General features: G+C 39.9%; 2 protein-coding genes across 4 annotated transcripts in view; one reads left to right on the top strand and one right to left on the bottom strand.

Moving 5' to 3' along the window:
* Nucleotides 1–15,101, top strand: part of cacna2d2b (calcium channel, voltage-dependent, alpha 2/delta subunit 2b) — a 100,810-nt gene that overhangs the window by 42,667 nt on the left and 43,042 nt on the right. For both annotated transcript variants that reach the window (XM_021568676.3, XM_021568677.3), the window contains exons 3-4: nt 8,803–8,919; nt 10,998–11,057. In XM_021568676.3, coding sequence (XP_021424351.3) covers nt 8,803–8,919; nt 10,998–11,057 — 177 coding nt within the window. The remainder of the gene's footprint in view (nt 1–8,802; nt 8,920–10,997; nt 11,058–15,101) is intronic.
* Nucleotides 1,011–10,385, bottom strand: LOC110494016 (interferon-induced protein 44-like). 2 transcript variants are annotated; one of them, XM_021568678.3, is made up of 8 exons: nt 10,325–10,385; nt 6,065–6,129; nt 5,666–5,699; nt 4,949–5,153; nt 2,138–2,287; nt 1,899–2,070; nt 1,640–1,740; nt 1,011–1,388 (listed from the first exon to the last, which is right to left on the bottom strand). In XM_021568678.3, exons 2-8 carry the CDS (start codon nt 6,117–6,119, stop codon nt 1,203–1,205), a joined length of 903 nt encoding a protein of 300 aa, XP_021424353.2. In that variant the 5' UTR covers nt 6,120–6,129; nt 10,325–10,385; the 3' UTR covers nt 1,011–1,202. The 2 variants fall into 2 exon arrangements, with proteins under 2 accessions (XP_021424353.2, XP_090061350.1); XM_090205224.1 differs by having other exon boundaries at nt 6,065–8,503; nt 10,325–10,371.

Raw genomic sequence — 15,101 nt, 5'->3', positions numbered from 1 at the left:
AGTTGTGATACAACACCACTTTGTGTTCTTCATAGGGGGATAGAGACATCAATGAATGAGAGCAGTGCACCAGGAAATTTGTCAGATTTTCCAACCACTAGTTTTATACCAAATTATTACAGTAAATTAGGCAGCTGAAATCTCAGCATGTCAATGGTCATTTTTCATTAATTGTTTGTTCATAGCAAATGAAGTTTGAAAATTAAATCTAAAATATATTTTTTTCATACTATTTACTATAGCAGTGCGTGCTAGTGCAAAAAGTTAATACAAATAATAAATGCAACAAAACCGCTTTCTAACAGTATAAGGCATTACTAGGTACTGTTCATGGTCCCCTCATGAAGATATGTTTAATACAACCATCCACTTCACATTAACACTCAACAGGTTAACTAGTGTAAATTAATCATGATTTACGATATTTAATCTGCCTATAAACTGCATGCTTTTCCACGTTGTGGCGGTTGTACGACATAACAGACGTGACTCCCAAGTTTACTTCGAAATGGTTATTATATCAATATTTGCGCTTTAATGCGTTTCCACTACAATTGTCGCATCATTTATTTCACAGACTACACAAGGGTGGATCATTTTGGTGGTGTATTTTGTTTTGTCGACATTGGGAAATTTTACAGACAAATTTGCCGCCGTTTCCATCAGGCCTATCATGAGTTTCTTTATGCGTCAGGTAATTCATCCCCATGAAATGGTTGGATGGAAACCTGGTTATAGAGAGAAAGATGTCGATGTCGTCAATAGTAAATATTTTTTTAAATTATTTATTTAACTTAAAATTTACCTGGAAATTAAGTTAATTTAAGCAGAAAAGCTACACACAAAAATGATACAACAATAATGTCACATGAAATTAATGTTACAGCAACATCAGTAAAACAAAGTATATTTTAAAATCAGTTTGTCATCTAAAGAATTCAGTGAAGGATGCTAGTTTATCTAACACAATTGTACACTGATGGGTGTTGATGTTAAAAAGTAGCTTATATGCACAGCAATCAATACTCAGTTTATTTTAAAGATTCTTGTCACACGAAATGCATACTCAATCAAAATACATTTCTCCCAGAGCCCCAGATAACATATTTAGGCCTCTACATGGACATTAAATTATACGACAACAATGTCAAAAATATAGAAATTAGGAACTTTATTCCAATCTTAAACTGCAGGGCTCACTGTTAATTTTTTTGATTTGCATGTTGTTGGAGGTTCCAGAGGTAGTCGTTGGCGAAGTTCATAATCTGGGTCATGGCGTTCAGTATCAGGATATCCATGTCGTTATCCATCCTCCCCTCCTCGTGGTAGTTCTTCACCGGCAGGATGCAGTTCATGGGAAGGCCTAGCTCATTACTGCAGATCTGCATCTGAAAAACGTTGAAGACAAAAAGGTCTGGATCAGTTTTGCTTGAGTGATGATCATTGAATCATGTCAGCACAACCAAGATTTAATGGCCGACTACTTTGCAGACATTCCGTCAACCGATGGTTGCGTGCCACGTCATCAACTGTGCAGTTTGGCATCAGATTGCCTCATCAAATTAAATAGTTAGCTGACATGTTAAACACTTGTCCAGGCAATGTGAAATTTGATCAGGTCTGAGGTCATGTGATTTACCTTCTCTTTGATCGCCTTGCTGTAGAAGATTCTCTTCACATCCTTGTTCACCAGCTCACAAGCCTTGTCTGGCATGGTCATGACAACAACTTGAGGAATTTCTGCAATAAAAATGAATATTTAATGAATAGAAGGACTAGCATAAGTAACACTATCATGTAATAGTGAAAAGTCAAGAGCTACAGCTGAAAGGTGACAACTGATAGCCAGCCATAGTTGTAGTTTCTATTGAGAAACAGAGTTTAAAGAGCTTACTTACTTAGTCTGCTGGCTTCTGCCCTGATGTTCTTCATCTTGGCTATGACATCCACTGGCATGAGAGAGATTTTGTCCGCTGACACAATACTCACCAGGCAGTGAGTTTTGTCACTTAAACTGGGATTCTGAATGAATTCCTTTTTTTGGTCTGATAATGGGTGGACAGTATTGAACTGGCCAAGAAAATATAAGATTTGTTAGTGTGTGTGTGTGTGTGTGTGTGTGTGTCTTTTGCATTACCTCATAGCCCTCTGGTAGATGGCCCTTCAGAGCATTGATGATGTCATCAGGGTGCAGCCCTTTTTTTTGTGTTTCCAGACCCATGACATCATTGAATGCAAAGGGAAGACGTTTTTCTCCTGAACAGCCTTGAATGTAGTGTGTGTCATACTGAAAATAAATAAAACATTTAATGACATATCTTTTTTTTCTATGGAAAGGATAAATACCCTCACACACATGAAAGCATCCCAAACTGATGCTCAGAATCAACAAATATACAGTGGGGAGAACAAGTATTTGATACACTACCGATTTTGCAGGTTTTCCTGCGTACAAAGCATGTAGAGGTCTGTAATTTGTATCATAGGTACACTTAAACTGTGAGAGGCTGAATCTAAAACAAAAATCCAGAAAATCACAATGTATGATTTTTAAGTAAATCATTTGCATTTTATTGTATTTGATACATCAGAAAAGCAGAACTTAATATTTGGTACAGAAACCTTTGTGTGCAATTACAGAGATCATACGTTTCCTGTAGTTCTTGACCAGGTTTGCACACACTGCAGCAGGGATTTTGGCCCACTCCTCCATACGGACCTTCTCCAGATCCTTCAGGTTTCGGGGCTGTCGCTGGGCAATACGGACTTTCAGCTCCCTCCAAAGATTTTCTATTGGGTTCAGGTCTGGAGACTGGCTAGGCCACTCCAGGACCTTGAGATGCTTCTTACGGAGCCACTCCTTAGTTGCCCTGGCTGTGTGTTTCGGGTCGTTGTCATGCTGGAAGACCCAGCCACAACCCATCTTCAATGCTCTTACTGAGGGAAGGAGGTTGTTAGCCAAGATCTCACAATACATGGCCCCATCCATCCTCCCCTCAATACGGTGCAGTCGTCCTGTCCCCTTTGCAGAAAATCATCCCCAAAGAATGATGTTTCCACCTCCATGCTTCACGGTTGGGATGGTGTTCTTGGGGTTGAACTCATCCTTCTTCTTCCTCCAAACACGGCGAGTGGAGTTTAGACCAAAAAGCTCTATTTTTGTCTCATCAGACCACATGACCTTCTCCCTTTCCTCCTCTGGATCATCCAGATGGTCATTGGCAAACTTCAGACAGAGCTGTAAATGCGCTGGCTTGAGCAGGGGGACCTTGCGTGCGCTGCAGGATTTTAATCCATGATGGCGTAGTGCGTTACTAATGGTTTTCCTTGAGACTGTGGTCCCAGCTCTCTTCAGGTCATTGACCAGGTCCTGCCGTGTAGTTCTGGGCTGATCCCTCACCTTTCTCATGATCATTGATGCCCCACGAGGTGAGATCTTGCATGGAGCCCCAGACCGAGGGTAATTGACCGGCATCTTGAACTTCTTACATTTTCTAATAATTGCGCCAACAGTTGTTGCCTTCTCACCAAGCTGTTTGCCTATTGTCCTGTAGCCTATCCCAGCCTTGTGCAGGTCTACAATTTTATCCCTGATGTCCTTACACAGCTCCCTGGTCTTGGCCATTGTGGAGAGGTTGGAGTCTGTTTGATTGAGTGTGTGGACAGGTGTCTTTTATACAGGTAACAAGTTCAAACAGGTGCAGTTAATACAGGTAATGAGTGGAGATTAGGAGGGCTTCTTAAAGAAAAACTAACAGGTCTGTGAGAGCCGGAATTCTTACTGGTTGGTAGGTGATCAAATACTTATGTCATGCAATAAAATGCAAATTAATTACTTAAAAATCATACAATGTGATTTTCTGGATTTTTGTTTTAGATTCTGTCTCTCACAGTTGAAGTATACATATGATAAAAAATTACAGACCTCTACATGCTTTATAAGTAGGAAAACCTGCAAAATCGGCAGTGTATCAAATACTTGTTCTCCCCACTGTATACACTGTGTGCACAAAACATTAGGAACACCTGACCTCTACCTACAGTACATGTACATATTACCTCAATTACCTCGACTAACTGGTGCCCGCTCACTCAAAGGATATAACTATACAGTAGAATACATATTATAAACTGGGTGGTTCGAGCCCTGAATGCTGATTGGCTGACAGCTGTGGTATATCAGACCGTATACCATGGGTATGACAAAACATTTATTTTTACTGTTCTAGTTATGTTGGTAACCAGTTTATAATAGCAATAAGGCACCTCAGGGGTTTGTGATATATGGCCAATATACCACGGCTAAGGGCTGCGTCCAGGCACTCCACGTTGCGTCGTGCCTAAGATCAGCCCTTAGCCGTGGTATATTGGCCATATATCACGGCTAAGGGCTGCGTCCAGGCATTCCACGTTGCGTTGTGCCTAAGATCAGCCCTTAGCCGTGGTATATTGGCCATATATCACACCTCCTTGGGCCTTATTGCTTAAATATAACATTTATTCTGTGTACATTTCTGCCTTGTATTCTACTGTGTATTTACATGCTTTGCATTTATCTAGTCTTGATTATGTGATGTAATCAACTCATTTACATTTTCTTTATAGCCAGATTTGTGTGCTTTCATTTGTCTTGTCCCTTTTCCTTGATGTACATTTTCATATAAAAAAATATGTAAATGATATACATTTGTTTTTTGTGTGACGTTTCCAACAGTGAGTGTATTTATTATTTTCATGGTCCTACTTTTGCAAACTTACGCCCCTGTGATTGACTACGTTTTGCATTTAAAACAGCGCAGACAACCTCTTTGTTCCTGTAAGTCCCTCTTCATGTCTCTGCCTATTTGTGGCTCATGAAATACTGTGTCTTAGTGTACCAGGATATATTAGGTAGCCATATTCCATGCCTGCATTGTGTCTGTTCAATGTATTAAGCACTGCAGCTTACTGTTGTGGTGAAGCTAAAGCCAGAGGCAGAAGCTACCAGGGCACCACTTGTTGTCCGATTTTGGAAGACATTGTTGACTGAGTTGATGAAGCTGGACTTTCCTGCACTGATTGGTCCATATAGCAGGCATCTGAGCTGACCCACGTCAGGATCACTCAGTTTAAAGCTCCTCAGATCATCCACCATGTGGTCTCTCTCTTCTTTACTGTCAGAGACAATGAAGAGCACCTGTTACTTCTTGTTTTGTTTACCTGGCCATTGTTTCCAAATGTTAACCTTTTAGCATCTTTGGCACAGATTCATTGCAAATCAATGGTACTGATATTAGCATGTTTTTGCATAATTCATGTCCTAATCATCCTAAAGTTTTTCAAATTGATTGTGTAGCTCAATTAAGTTACTTATAGGCGATTTGGACATGAAGCGTGGAAAATGCTAATTTTAGTACCATTGACTTGCAATTGACTTGTGCCACAAATGGCTAAACATGTATCATTTTGAAACAGTGGCCATAGACTGCTTATAATTATGTTCATGGGAAATGTTATCAAGATAACACTAGGACTAATTTAAGATGGTGGGAAAACTGATATCAGCATTTTAGTATAGCACACCATTCACACAACACAACCCTTGATAGTGATTGTAATTGTAACCTAAATGTTTGTTTTACTTTCTCCTTCGTCCTCCATATTGGTCAGTCAGTACAGTACTTACCTCCAACATGTTTTCCTCCATTGTTGGTCAAATTCTGTGTAACATACATGGAACACATTTTGATTAAATTAGTTAATTGTTTTCCACATTCCAACACCCCCCCCATCTCTTACTTTCAAAATAATTTGAAGATTGAGTACAATGACACATAATTAATGAGAGTAGACTACAGTCAATGATACAGGTTATGTACTATATATATATATATATATATATATATATATATATATAATGCCTTGGGGCTGTGGTCAATGCATGCGCTAAAACGGTGTATGCAGGTTCCCAGAACAAGTAAAAAGAATTGGGACCGATGCACTGTGCTTGAACAGAATTTGCACTCACACCTGATATTAACTATCAGGGGTGGACTGTATTTTACAGATATGTCATCTCTCTTACCCTTCTTTGGTGGGGGTGTTGGTGTCAGTGCTGGCGTTGATTCAGCTCCACCCATGTTTGCTTTTCTGAGAGGGAATGTAACAGTGTTGGGGTCAATTCCAAATTCATTAGAAATTCCAATTGAATGAACTCATGAAGTGGAGAATTTATATTGAATTAAATTTGAATTTCAACAATCTTTCAAGTTATTGAATTGGAAATAGACTGCACGGATTTATTGGAATTTCGTCGGAATTGTAAAACAATTAATCTGTGGAATTGAATTAAATTGCAATTCAGTATTTTCACATTTAAGGTAAAGCAATGTATCAAACATTGACTGTAGAATTGGTATTGCTATCGTTCCAGTATAGGTAGGCTGTCTGAACAGTCACATGATCAGTCTGAAAGCCTGAGGGAATTGAATTTGTGGAATTGTTGTGACCTAATATTGAATTGGGAATTTAATTCTTGGAATTTACCTAACATTGGAATTGAGAGGAAATTAGTTATCTGAATTCAAAGACTGACCTGGTTTTTTAATTGAATTAAATCGAATTTACAGATTATTAAATTATTTCTAATTGAATTTGTGGAATTAGAGGCCCAGTGCAGTCAAAAATATGATTCCTGTGTTTTATATATACATCCACACTATGAGGTTGGAATAATACTGTGAAATTGTGAAAATGATGATAATGTCCTTTTAGTGTAAGAGCTGTTTGAAAAGACTGCTTTCAATTTCAGCCTGTTTTGGTGGGATGGATTGTTGGCCTCCCTGGCGACATCCCCAGGCGGTAAATTAGTTAGTAGACCAATAAGAAAGAGCGTTCCAAACCTCTGTTACCTCTCTGCCAATAACAGATAGATTTCGCCTCCCCACTCAGACCACTCCGACAGTCCTATCCACATTTTTTGCTTGAGAAATTGCTCTTTGCTACGAAGCTGTGTTTGTTCTCAATTAAAAAAAAATGGTTAAAAACTATCATAGAAAGGTACTTAATTGTTAGCCAGAAATTATTTGACTGTGAGATACAAACAGCATTGGACCTTTTAACTCAACCCTGGAACATAAAAATACTATTTGGGTTGAATAGAATGTCATGTCTGCACTGCAGCTATTAGGGCTGGCACGATACCAGTATTACAATATTTTTTTCACCGCAAAAATTACAATACGAAGCAGACCAAACTCTTTGGTCCTTTAAATATGTGCTGTATGTAAGATATTGTGTGCTATAGCTTGAAAAATAAATGCATGTGACTCTGGATGGCAACATAATGATGTTTGTTTCCAACATTAGGGCTGTTTTCCTAAAGAAGTTTAATCTGTTTCATGTTTTGTTTCCTTGCCACGTTACTAATGAATATTGTGATATTGGTATCGTCATGGCCCTAGTAGCTACACTACATGGCCAGATGTATGTGGACACCCCTTCAAATGAGTGGATTCAGCCATACCTGTTGATGACAGGTGTATAAAATTGAGCACACAGCCATGCAATCTACATAGGAAAAACATTGGCAGAAGAATGGGCAATACTGAAAAGATCAGTGACTTTCAACATGGCACCATCATAGGATTCCTCTTTTCCAACAAGTCAGTTCGTAACATTTCTGCCCTGCTAGAGCTGCCCTGGGAAACTGTAAGTGCTGTTATTGGGAAGTGGAAACGTCTACGAGCAACAACGTCTCAGCGCAAAGTGGTAGGCCACACAAGTTGACAGAACGGGACCACGAGTGCTGAAGCGTGTAAAAATCATCTGTCCTCGGTTGCACTCACTACCGAGTTCCAAACTGCCTCTGGAAACATCAGCACAAAATGTTTTTGTCGGGACCTTCATGAAATGGTTTTCCATGGCTGAGCAGCCGCGCACAAGCCTAAGATCACCATGTGCAATGCCAAGCGTCGGCTGGAGCAGTGGAAACACGTTCTCTGGAGTGATCAATCACGCGTCACCATCTGGCAGTCCGAAGGACAAATCTGGGTTTGGAGGATGCCAGGAGAACGCTACTTGCCCTAATGCATAGTGCCAACTCTAAAGTTTGGTGTCTGGGGCTGTTTCATGGTTCGGGCTAAGCCCCTTAGTTCTTGTGAAGGGAAATCTTAACGCTACAGCATAAAATGACATTTTAGACGATTCTGTGCTTCCAGCTTTGTGGCAACAGTTTGAGGAAGGCCCTTTCCTGTTTTAGCATGATAATGCCCCCATGCACAAAGCGAGGTCCATACAGAAATGGGTTATCGAGATTGGTGTAGAAGAACTTGACTTGCCTGCAGAGAGCCCTGACCTCAACCACATCAACACCTTTGGGATGAATGCGAACTCCAACTGCAAACCAGGCCTAATCGCCCAACATCAGTGCCCGACCTCTCTAATGCTCTTGTAGCTGAATGGAAGCAAGTCCCCGCAGTCATGCTCCAACATTTTGTGGAAAACCTTCCCAGAAGAGTGGAGACTGTTAAAACAGCAAAGGGGTACGCCATATTAATGCCCATGATTTTGGAATTAAATGTTTGACGAGTAGGTGTCCATATACTTTGCAGACTGCTAAGCAAAGTATATGGACTGCTAAGCGCCACAAACAGATATATGGTCTGGATGTGCTGGGAGCCTCCTTGTTGCTGTCAACTCAAGGATCAGAAACTGTTGCAAATGATGTTAAATGCAGTAATACAATCAGTACATGTACAATATATGTGGAACTGTCATTTAACTGCACTCAAAATGATGTCTGTTTTTTTACTCTTTTTGCAGATCTACAATGAGAAAAGAAGGCAGTTCAGCCTGGTAAAGAATTCTCCTTATGAGATGGTGGAGAAGGTAGCATCAGACATCGAGAAGCTACTGGCCAAGAAACGCAAAGCACTTGATGTAAGTCAGCAATTTGACTTCTATTTATTTCACAAATAAACATAACATTTAGTGGCAGTTTGACAGACAGATTTAGCTCATCCCTGGGCTAAAAAGCAAGTTCAATCTCCATTGAAAATGCTTCTTAATCCAAGATTCCCTACTGGAAATTTCACACAAAATGAACACATTTCATATGCAATATATTCGTATTGCGAACGCAATGACTTGATAACCTGTTTCCAATACATTTTTAATCTATACTGAACAAAAATATAAATGCATCAATTTCAAAGATTTTACTGAGAAACAGTTCTTAAGGAAATCAGTCACTTGAAATAAATTAGGCACTAATCTATGGATTTTACATGACTGGGCAGGGTCACACCCACTTGAACCAGACCCACCCACTGGGGAGCCAGGCCCAGCCAATCAAAATGAGTTTTTCCACACAAAAGTGCTTTGTTAGACAGAAATACTCCTCAGTTTCATCAGCTGTCCGGGTGGCTGGTCTCAGACTCAGACGATCCCCCAGGTGAGGAAGCCGGAAGTGGAGGTCCTTGGCTAGTATGGTTACACCTGGTCTGCGGTTGTGAGGCCGGTTGGTTGTACTGCCAAATTCTCTAAAATTACGTTGGAGGCGATTTATGGTAGAGAAATGAACATTAAATTCTCTGGCAACATCTCTGGTGGTGGATATTCCTGCAGTCAGCATGCCAATTGCACGCAACAAAATGCCACTAAAATGGAAAGTTTGTCACACAACACAATGCCATATATGGCATTTTGTTGTCCCCAGCACAAGGTGCACCTGTGTCATGATCATGCTGTTTAATCAGCTTTTTGATATGCTGCACCTGTCAGGTGGATGGATTATCTTGGCAAAGGAGAAATGCTCACTAACAGGAATGTAAACAAATCTGTGCACAACATTTGAGAGAAAAGCTTTTTGTGCATATGGAACATTTGTGATATTTTATTTCAGTTCATGAAACATGGGACCAACACTTTACATGTTGCGTTTATATTTTTGTTCAGTATATTTAGGAACAAAAAATGCACCCGAAACCAGCTGCTGTTTGTGAAAGCAAAGACAGGTGGAATGCATTTTTAACCAGTTACAATTCAATGTGTTACAGTAAACATTTGTTATTGTATAATTCATTTATAGTTTTAATATGTCCAGGAAACTGCCCCATAATGTAGAAGATGTATAGGAACAATAGAAGACAATGTTACATTTCCTTTTTGCACAAATTATAGCTTCTACAAACATTGCAGTATAGCAGTTTAGATTTTTCCTTTTGCAATGCGAATATTGTACTGCATTTCGATCAGGTCCTCTACCAATTTTTCCTATCAGCTGAATAACTTGTTTATAAAAGATAAAATAAAAGATGTATAAAGCAAATGTGAGTAGACCTACCTTGCTGGTACTAGTTCCTCCTGAGGCTGAGATTCTGATATAGTTGTGAAAAAAAGGATTGCCACAGCACCTATTTATGCCTGCACAATAGAAAGTGAAATTCAGGTGAGGAGGGCTGTCTAGCTCTCCTATTGCTATACCCATTTCTTGTAAATGGAGCCATTATAGTAATAGAGGGACCATATTTTTTAATATAACTTTCACTTTTTTTTCTACAGGTAAGAGCATCAGGTGGTTATGTGGTTTACACAGAAAGACAAACTCTTAGACTCTTATAGTCTTCTAAACCCATTACATTTCTATGAAGTCAGACCATTTAGGCTACTTTAGAAATGGGCTTATGAGGTGAAATAGACCCAGAACCGCCCATGTCCTCTGTCCTCCGCGAGCGCTGAGATTAAATAGAGCTAGCAACCAGCATAGCAACAGACGCTTTGGTTCATTACGTAGGCAGGTCAGGATTTGACCGTTTCTAGCAACGGCCCTAGCACCAGACGCTAACAGCTAATTGAATCCCGTTGTGTACCAGGGGTGGACACTTTTGGCAGTGGACATAACTAAATCATGTGAATATCATTTTTTAAATATCCCTCCCATTCAACTAGGCCTTTTCAAAATAAAGGGCAGGACCTTTGTTTTCTCTGTTCTCTAACCTGAACTCTTGAACTTGCAGAGGCTGGCCAGTGAAGCAGAACGTGTCCAGCGAGACCATCCCTGGCACGACAGCGTCAAGGTAACACTACTGTAACACACCCTACCAGCAGACTGTCTGCATTTGTAATGTATTAAAGATTCAGCAGGGGGTCATGATACTAAGCACATCCCCTATTGATGTATTGATTATATCAACAGTAAATGTTCACACAAACATCATCATGCACTCCTCAAAGTCATCAATGACCTCCTCACCACTGCTGGTACTGGTGCCCTCAACATCCTAATTCTCCTTGACCTTACATAACTTTTCAGACCCTTTGCTATGATTTTCGAAATTGAGCACAGGTGCATCCTGTTTCCATTGATAATATTATCTTTCTACAACTTGGAGTCCACCTGTGGTAAATTCAATTGATTGGACATGATTTGGAAAGGCATACACCTGTCTATGTAAGGTCTCACAGTTGACAGTACATATCAGAGCAAAAACCAAGCCATGAGGTGGAAGGAATTGCCAGTAGAGCTCCGAGACAGGATTGTGTCGAGGAACAGATCTGGGGAAGGGTACCAAAACATTTCTGCAGCATTCCAGGTCCCCAAGAACACAGTGGCCTCCATCATTCTTAAATGGAAGAAGTTTGGAACCACCAAGTCTCTTTCTAGAGCTGGCCGCCGGGCCAAACTGAGCAATTGGGGAAGAAGGGCCTTGGTCAGGGAGGTGACGAAGAACCCGATGGTCACTCTGACAGAGCTCCAAAGTTCCTCTGTGGAGATGGGAGAACCTCTCAGAAGGACAACCATCCCTGCAGCACTCCACCAATCAGGCCTTTATGGTAGAGTGGTCAGACGCAAGCCACTCTTCAGTAAAAGACACATAGTTTGCCAAAAGGCACCTAAAGACTCTCAGACCATGAGGAACAAGATTCTCTGGTCTGATGAAACCAAGATTAAACTCTGGAGGAAACCTGGAGGAAACCTGGCACCGTCCTTACGGTGAAGCATGGTGGTGGCAGCATAATGCTCTTTGGATGTTTTTCAGCGGCAGGGACTGGGAGACTAGTCAGGATTGAGGCAAAGATGAACAGAGCAAAGTACAGAGAGATCCTTAATGAAATCCTGAGCTCTCTGGAGCAGGTTCTCAGACTGGGGTGAAGGTTCACCTTCCAACAGGACAACCACCCTAAGCACATAGCCAAGACATTGCAGAAATGACTTCGGGACAAGTCTCTGACTGTCCTTGAGTAGCCCAGCCAGAAACCTGACTTGAACCCAATCAAACATCTCTGGAGAGATCTGAAAATAGCTGTGCAGCAACGCTCCCCATCAAACCTGACAGAGTTTGAGAGGATTGGGAGAAACTCCCCAATTTCAGGTGTGCCAAGCTTGTAGTGTCACACCCAAGAAGACTAGAGGCTGTAATCGCTGCCAAAGGTGCTTCAACAAAGGGCTGAATACTTATGTAAATTTGATATTTCAGTTTTAAATTTGTTTTACATTTGCAAACATTTCTAAAAACCTGTTTTTGCTTTGCCATTATGGGGTAATGTGTGTAGATTGATGTAGGAAAAAAATATTGAATACATTTTAGAAAAAGGCTGTAACGTAACAAAATGTGGAAAAAGTGGTCTGAATAATTTCCCGAATGCACTGTATATTTGCAACTGCTCAACTAAAAAAAATATTGATCGACCAAACAATCGACCAGTCGACTAAACGGCGTCAGCCCTAACGTCAACACCTATATTTGAGCATGAATTATCTTTAAAAAAGCTATATTTTCTCTAAGCCTCATGTCAAAATGGGTAGAATAGCATGAGACCAGATACAAAACCCCACATTTTTCTCTTTGCCCCATGGCAAAATGTGTAAAGTTGCAGGAAGTTAGCTGCTTCCACCCCAAACGAATTTCTGTCTATGCCACTGGTGACACTAGTGATTTAATCCACCACTTACATGAGCCCAGATCCATAGGCTACATTTTTCACTTTGTTTGGCCATTGGCAATTTAGCACTAGGTTAATTTGGCTGTAACATCGAAAAGGCAGCATTCAGCAGAAATGTTGGTAGCGTGACCTGTTTTGTCTAACTATGAACATTATTTTACCCAAACCGATTGTGAACCCAAATGTGTAACTGATTCTAGTGGGGGGGACTATACAGTGCCTTCACACCTTGACTTTCTCCACATTTTTTGCATTACAGCCTTACTTTAAAATGTATTAAATGTAGATTTTATTTTGTCACTGGCCTACACACAATACCCCATAATGTCAAAGCGGAATTATGTTTTTCAAATATTTTTTTGTCAATAAGTATTCAACCCCTTTGTTATGGCAAAGCTAAATAAGTTCAGGAGTAAAATTTTGCTTAAACAAGTCACATAATAAGTTGCACACTGTGCAATAATAGTGTATAACATAACTGTACCCCACACATACTGTACAGTTAGTTATCTGTAAGGTCCCTCAGTGGAGCAGTGGATTTCAAACACAGATTCAACCACAAAAAAAATTCCTCGCAAAGACGGGCACCTATTCTGCCCTACAAAGCAAAAGAGCAGTAACTGCACATTGGTCAGAAATGTGTTGACATTTTTGATACGTTAAATACATGCTTTGTCATGTGGAGAAATATCCTGTCTCCACTGTGCTGTTTTGGATAAAAGGTTACGGTGAAACCAAGGAAAAAAGCAGTGACTTCCATCACTCACTTCAGTTACTGCCTTTTACCTTGGTTTCACCGAGATTTGGGCTGCAGTTACTCCGGTTTACCTTGGTATTATTTATTGTTGTTTGCTAATACAAGTTTCAAACTATATAACACTGACAGCCACGTACAAATAAATCTATGAACACATATTTTTGTAAAAAAATAAATATCATAATGGAAATGTATTCCAGTGGGTGTACCAAGCAAGAAGGCAGTAACTGCTGTCTAGGGTCAAAGGTCATGTCAGAGGTCAATTTTAATAAAAAAATGACATAGTAAGACAGATAACTACATCTCCAATGATCAGACTACAATTAATTTGTCTGGAAAATGTAAAAAAAATGTAAATCCTTTTTCTCAATTTAAATCTATGAGCAGTTCCTGCTCTTTTACTTGGTAGGGCAGTATCGGAAGATGTGTAAAAGAACATTTAATATCCTTTTGAGCATGGTGAAGTTATAAATTACTTATTGGCTGGTGTATGAATAGACCCATTCGCTACAAAGATACAGGCATCCTTTCTAACTTAATTGCCAGAGAGGAAGGAAACCACTCAGAGATTTCACCATGAGGCCAATGGTCACTTTAAAACAGAGTTTAATGGCTGTGATTGGAGAAAACATTGTAGTTACTCTACAATACTAACCAAATTGACAGAGTGAAAAGGAAGCCTGTACAGAATACAAATATAAAAAAATATGAATCCTGTTGCCAACAAGGCACCAAAGTAATAGTGCAAAAAATTTGGCAAAGCTATTCTGAAATGCCACTTTCTTCAAATAACCTGTTTTGCTGGTAGGCATACATGCAAAAGAGCTTGCCTATGCAGAGTCAGATGATGGCAAGGTTTTGCAAATCAGCCTCAACCACCTGAAAAGTGATTCATTTGATTTTTCTTCAGAGTGGGAGAATTTGTAGAATCCAATGTCACATGAACATATTCAAACCCACAGGATTTGGGAAACATAGATTTGGGGTGGCTAACCGTCTTGGAGAGCTACCTGTAGTCAGGATTTTCTACGGTCCTATTTTAAAGGGATAGTTAATGTTTTTTTCTTGTGGACAAGGAGAGACTGCAGTCCATCCTATAGCTAGCCACTGCCACCAACTGTTAATATGAGCATAAAATAAAAATGTAATTCAATGTTCCCACGTTAGAATACTCTAAATTCCATGCCCAAATAATATCAAAGTATCTTCCAACCAAGTGGTAAAATGTTGTGTGTATTCAACTTCAAAAAGAATCCTGAATACATCCGACTGGTTGCACCGATATGACATTTTTGGCCAATACCGATATTTTCCTTGCCAAAGAAAACCCAATACCAATAACAGATATTAAACATTTTTAGTGGCCTTTTAAGCATTCTAGTACAGTTAAATAGTTGAAACACACATAAACTGACTAAAA

This window comes from Oncorhynchus mykiss, chromosome 17 (assembly GCF_057628025.1).
Source record: "Oncorhynchus mykiss isolate SJ-2025 chromosome 17, ASM5762802v1, whole genome shotgun sequence".
In the NCBI taxonomy this organism is placed as follows: Eukaryota; Metazoa; Chordata; class Actinopteri; order Salmoniformes; family Salmonidae; genus Oncorhynchus; species Oncorhynchus mykiss.
This window is presented reverse-complemented; position numbering and strand designations above follow the sequence as displayed.

Coding starts and splice junctions, on each gene's coding strand:
- LOC110494016 (XM_021568678.3), bottom strand. CDS start 6,119: ATGGGTGGAGCTGAATCAACGCCAGCACTGACACCAACACCCCCACCA. Junction 2,071..2,137: donor ATCTACCAGAGGGCTATGAG/GTAATGCAAAAG, acceptor TTTCTTGGCCAG/TTCAATACTGTCCACCCATT. Junction 1,389..1,639: donor GCAAGGCGATCAAAGAGAAG/GTAAATCACATG, acceptor AACGTTTTTCAG/ATGCAGATCTGCAGTAATGA.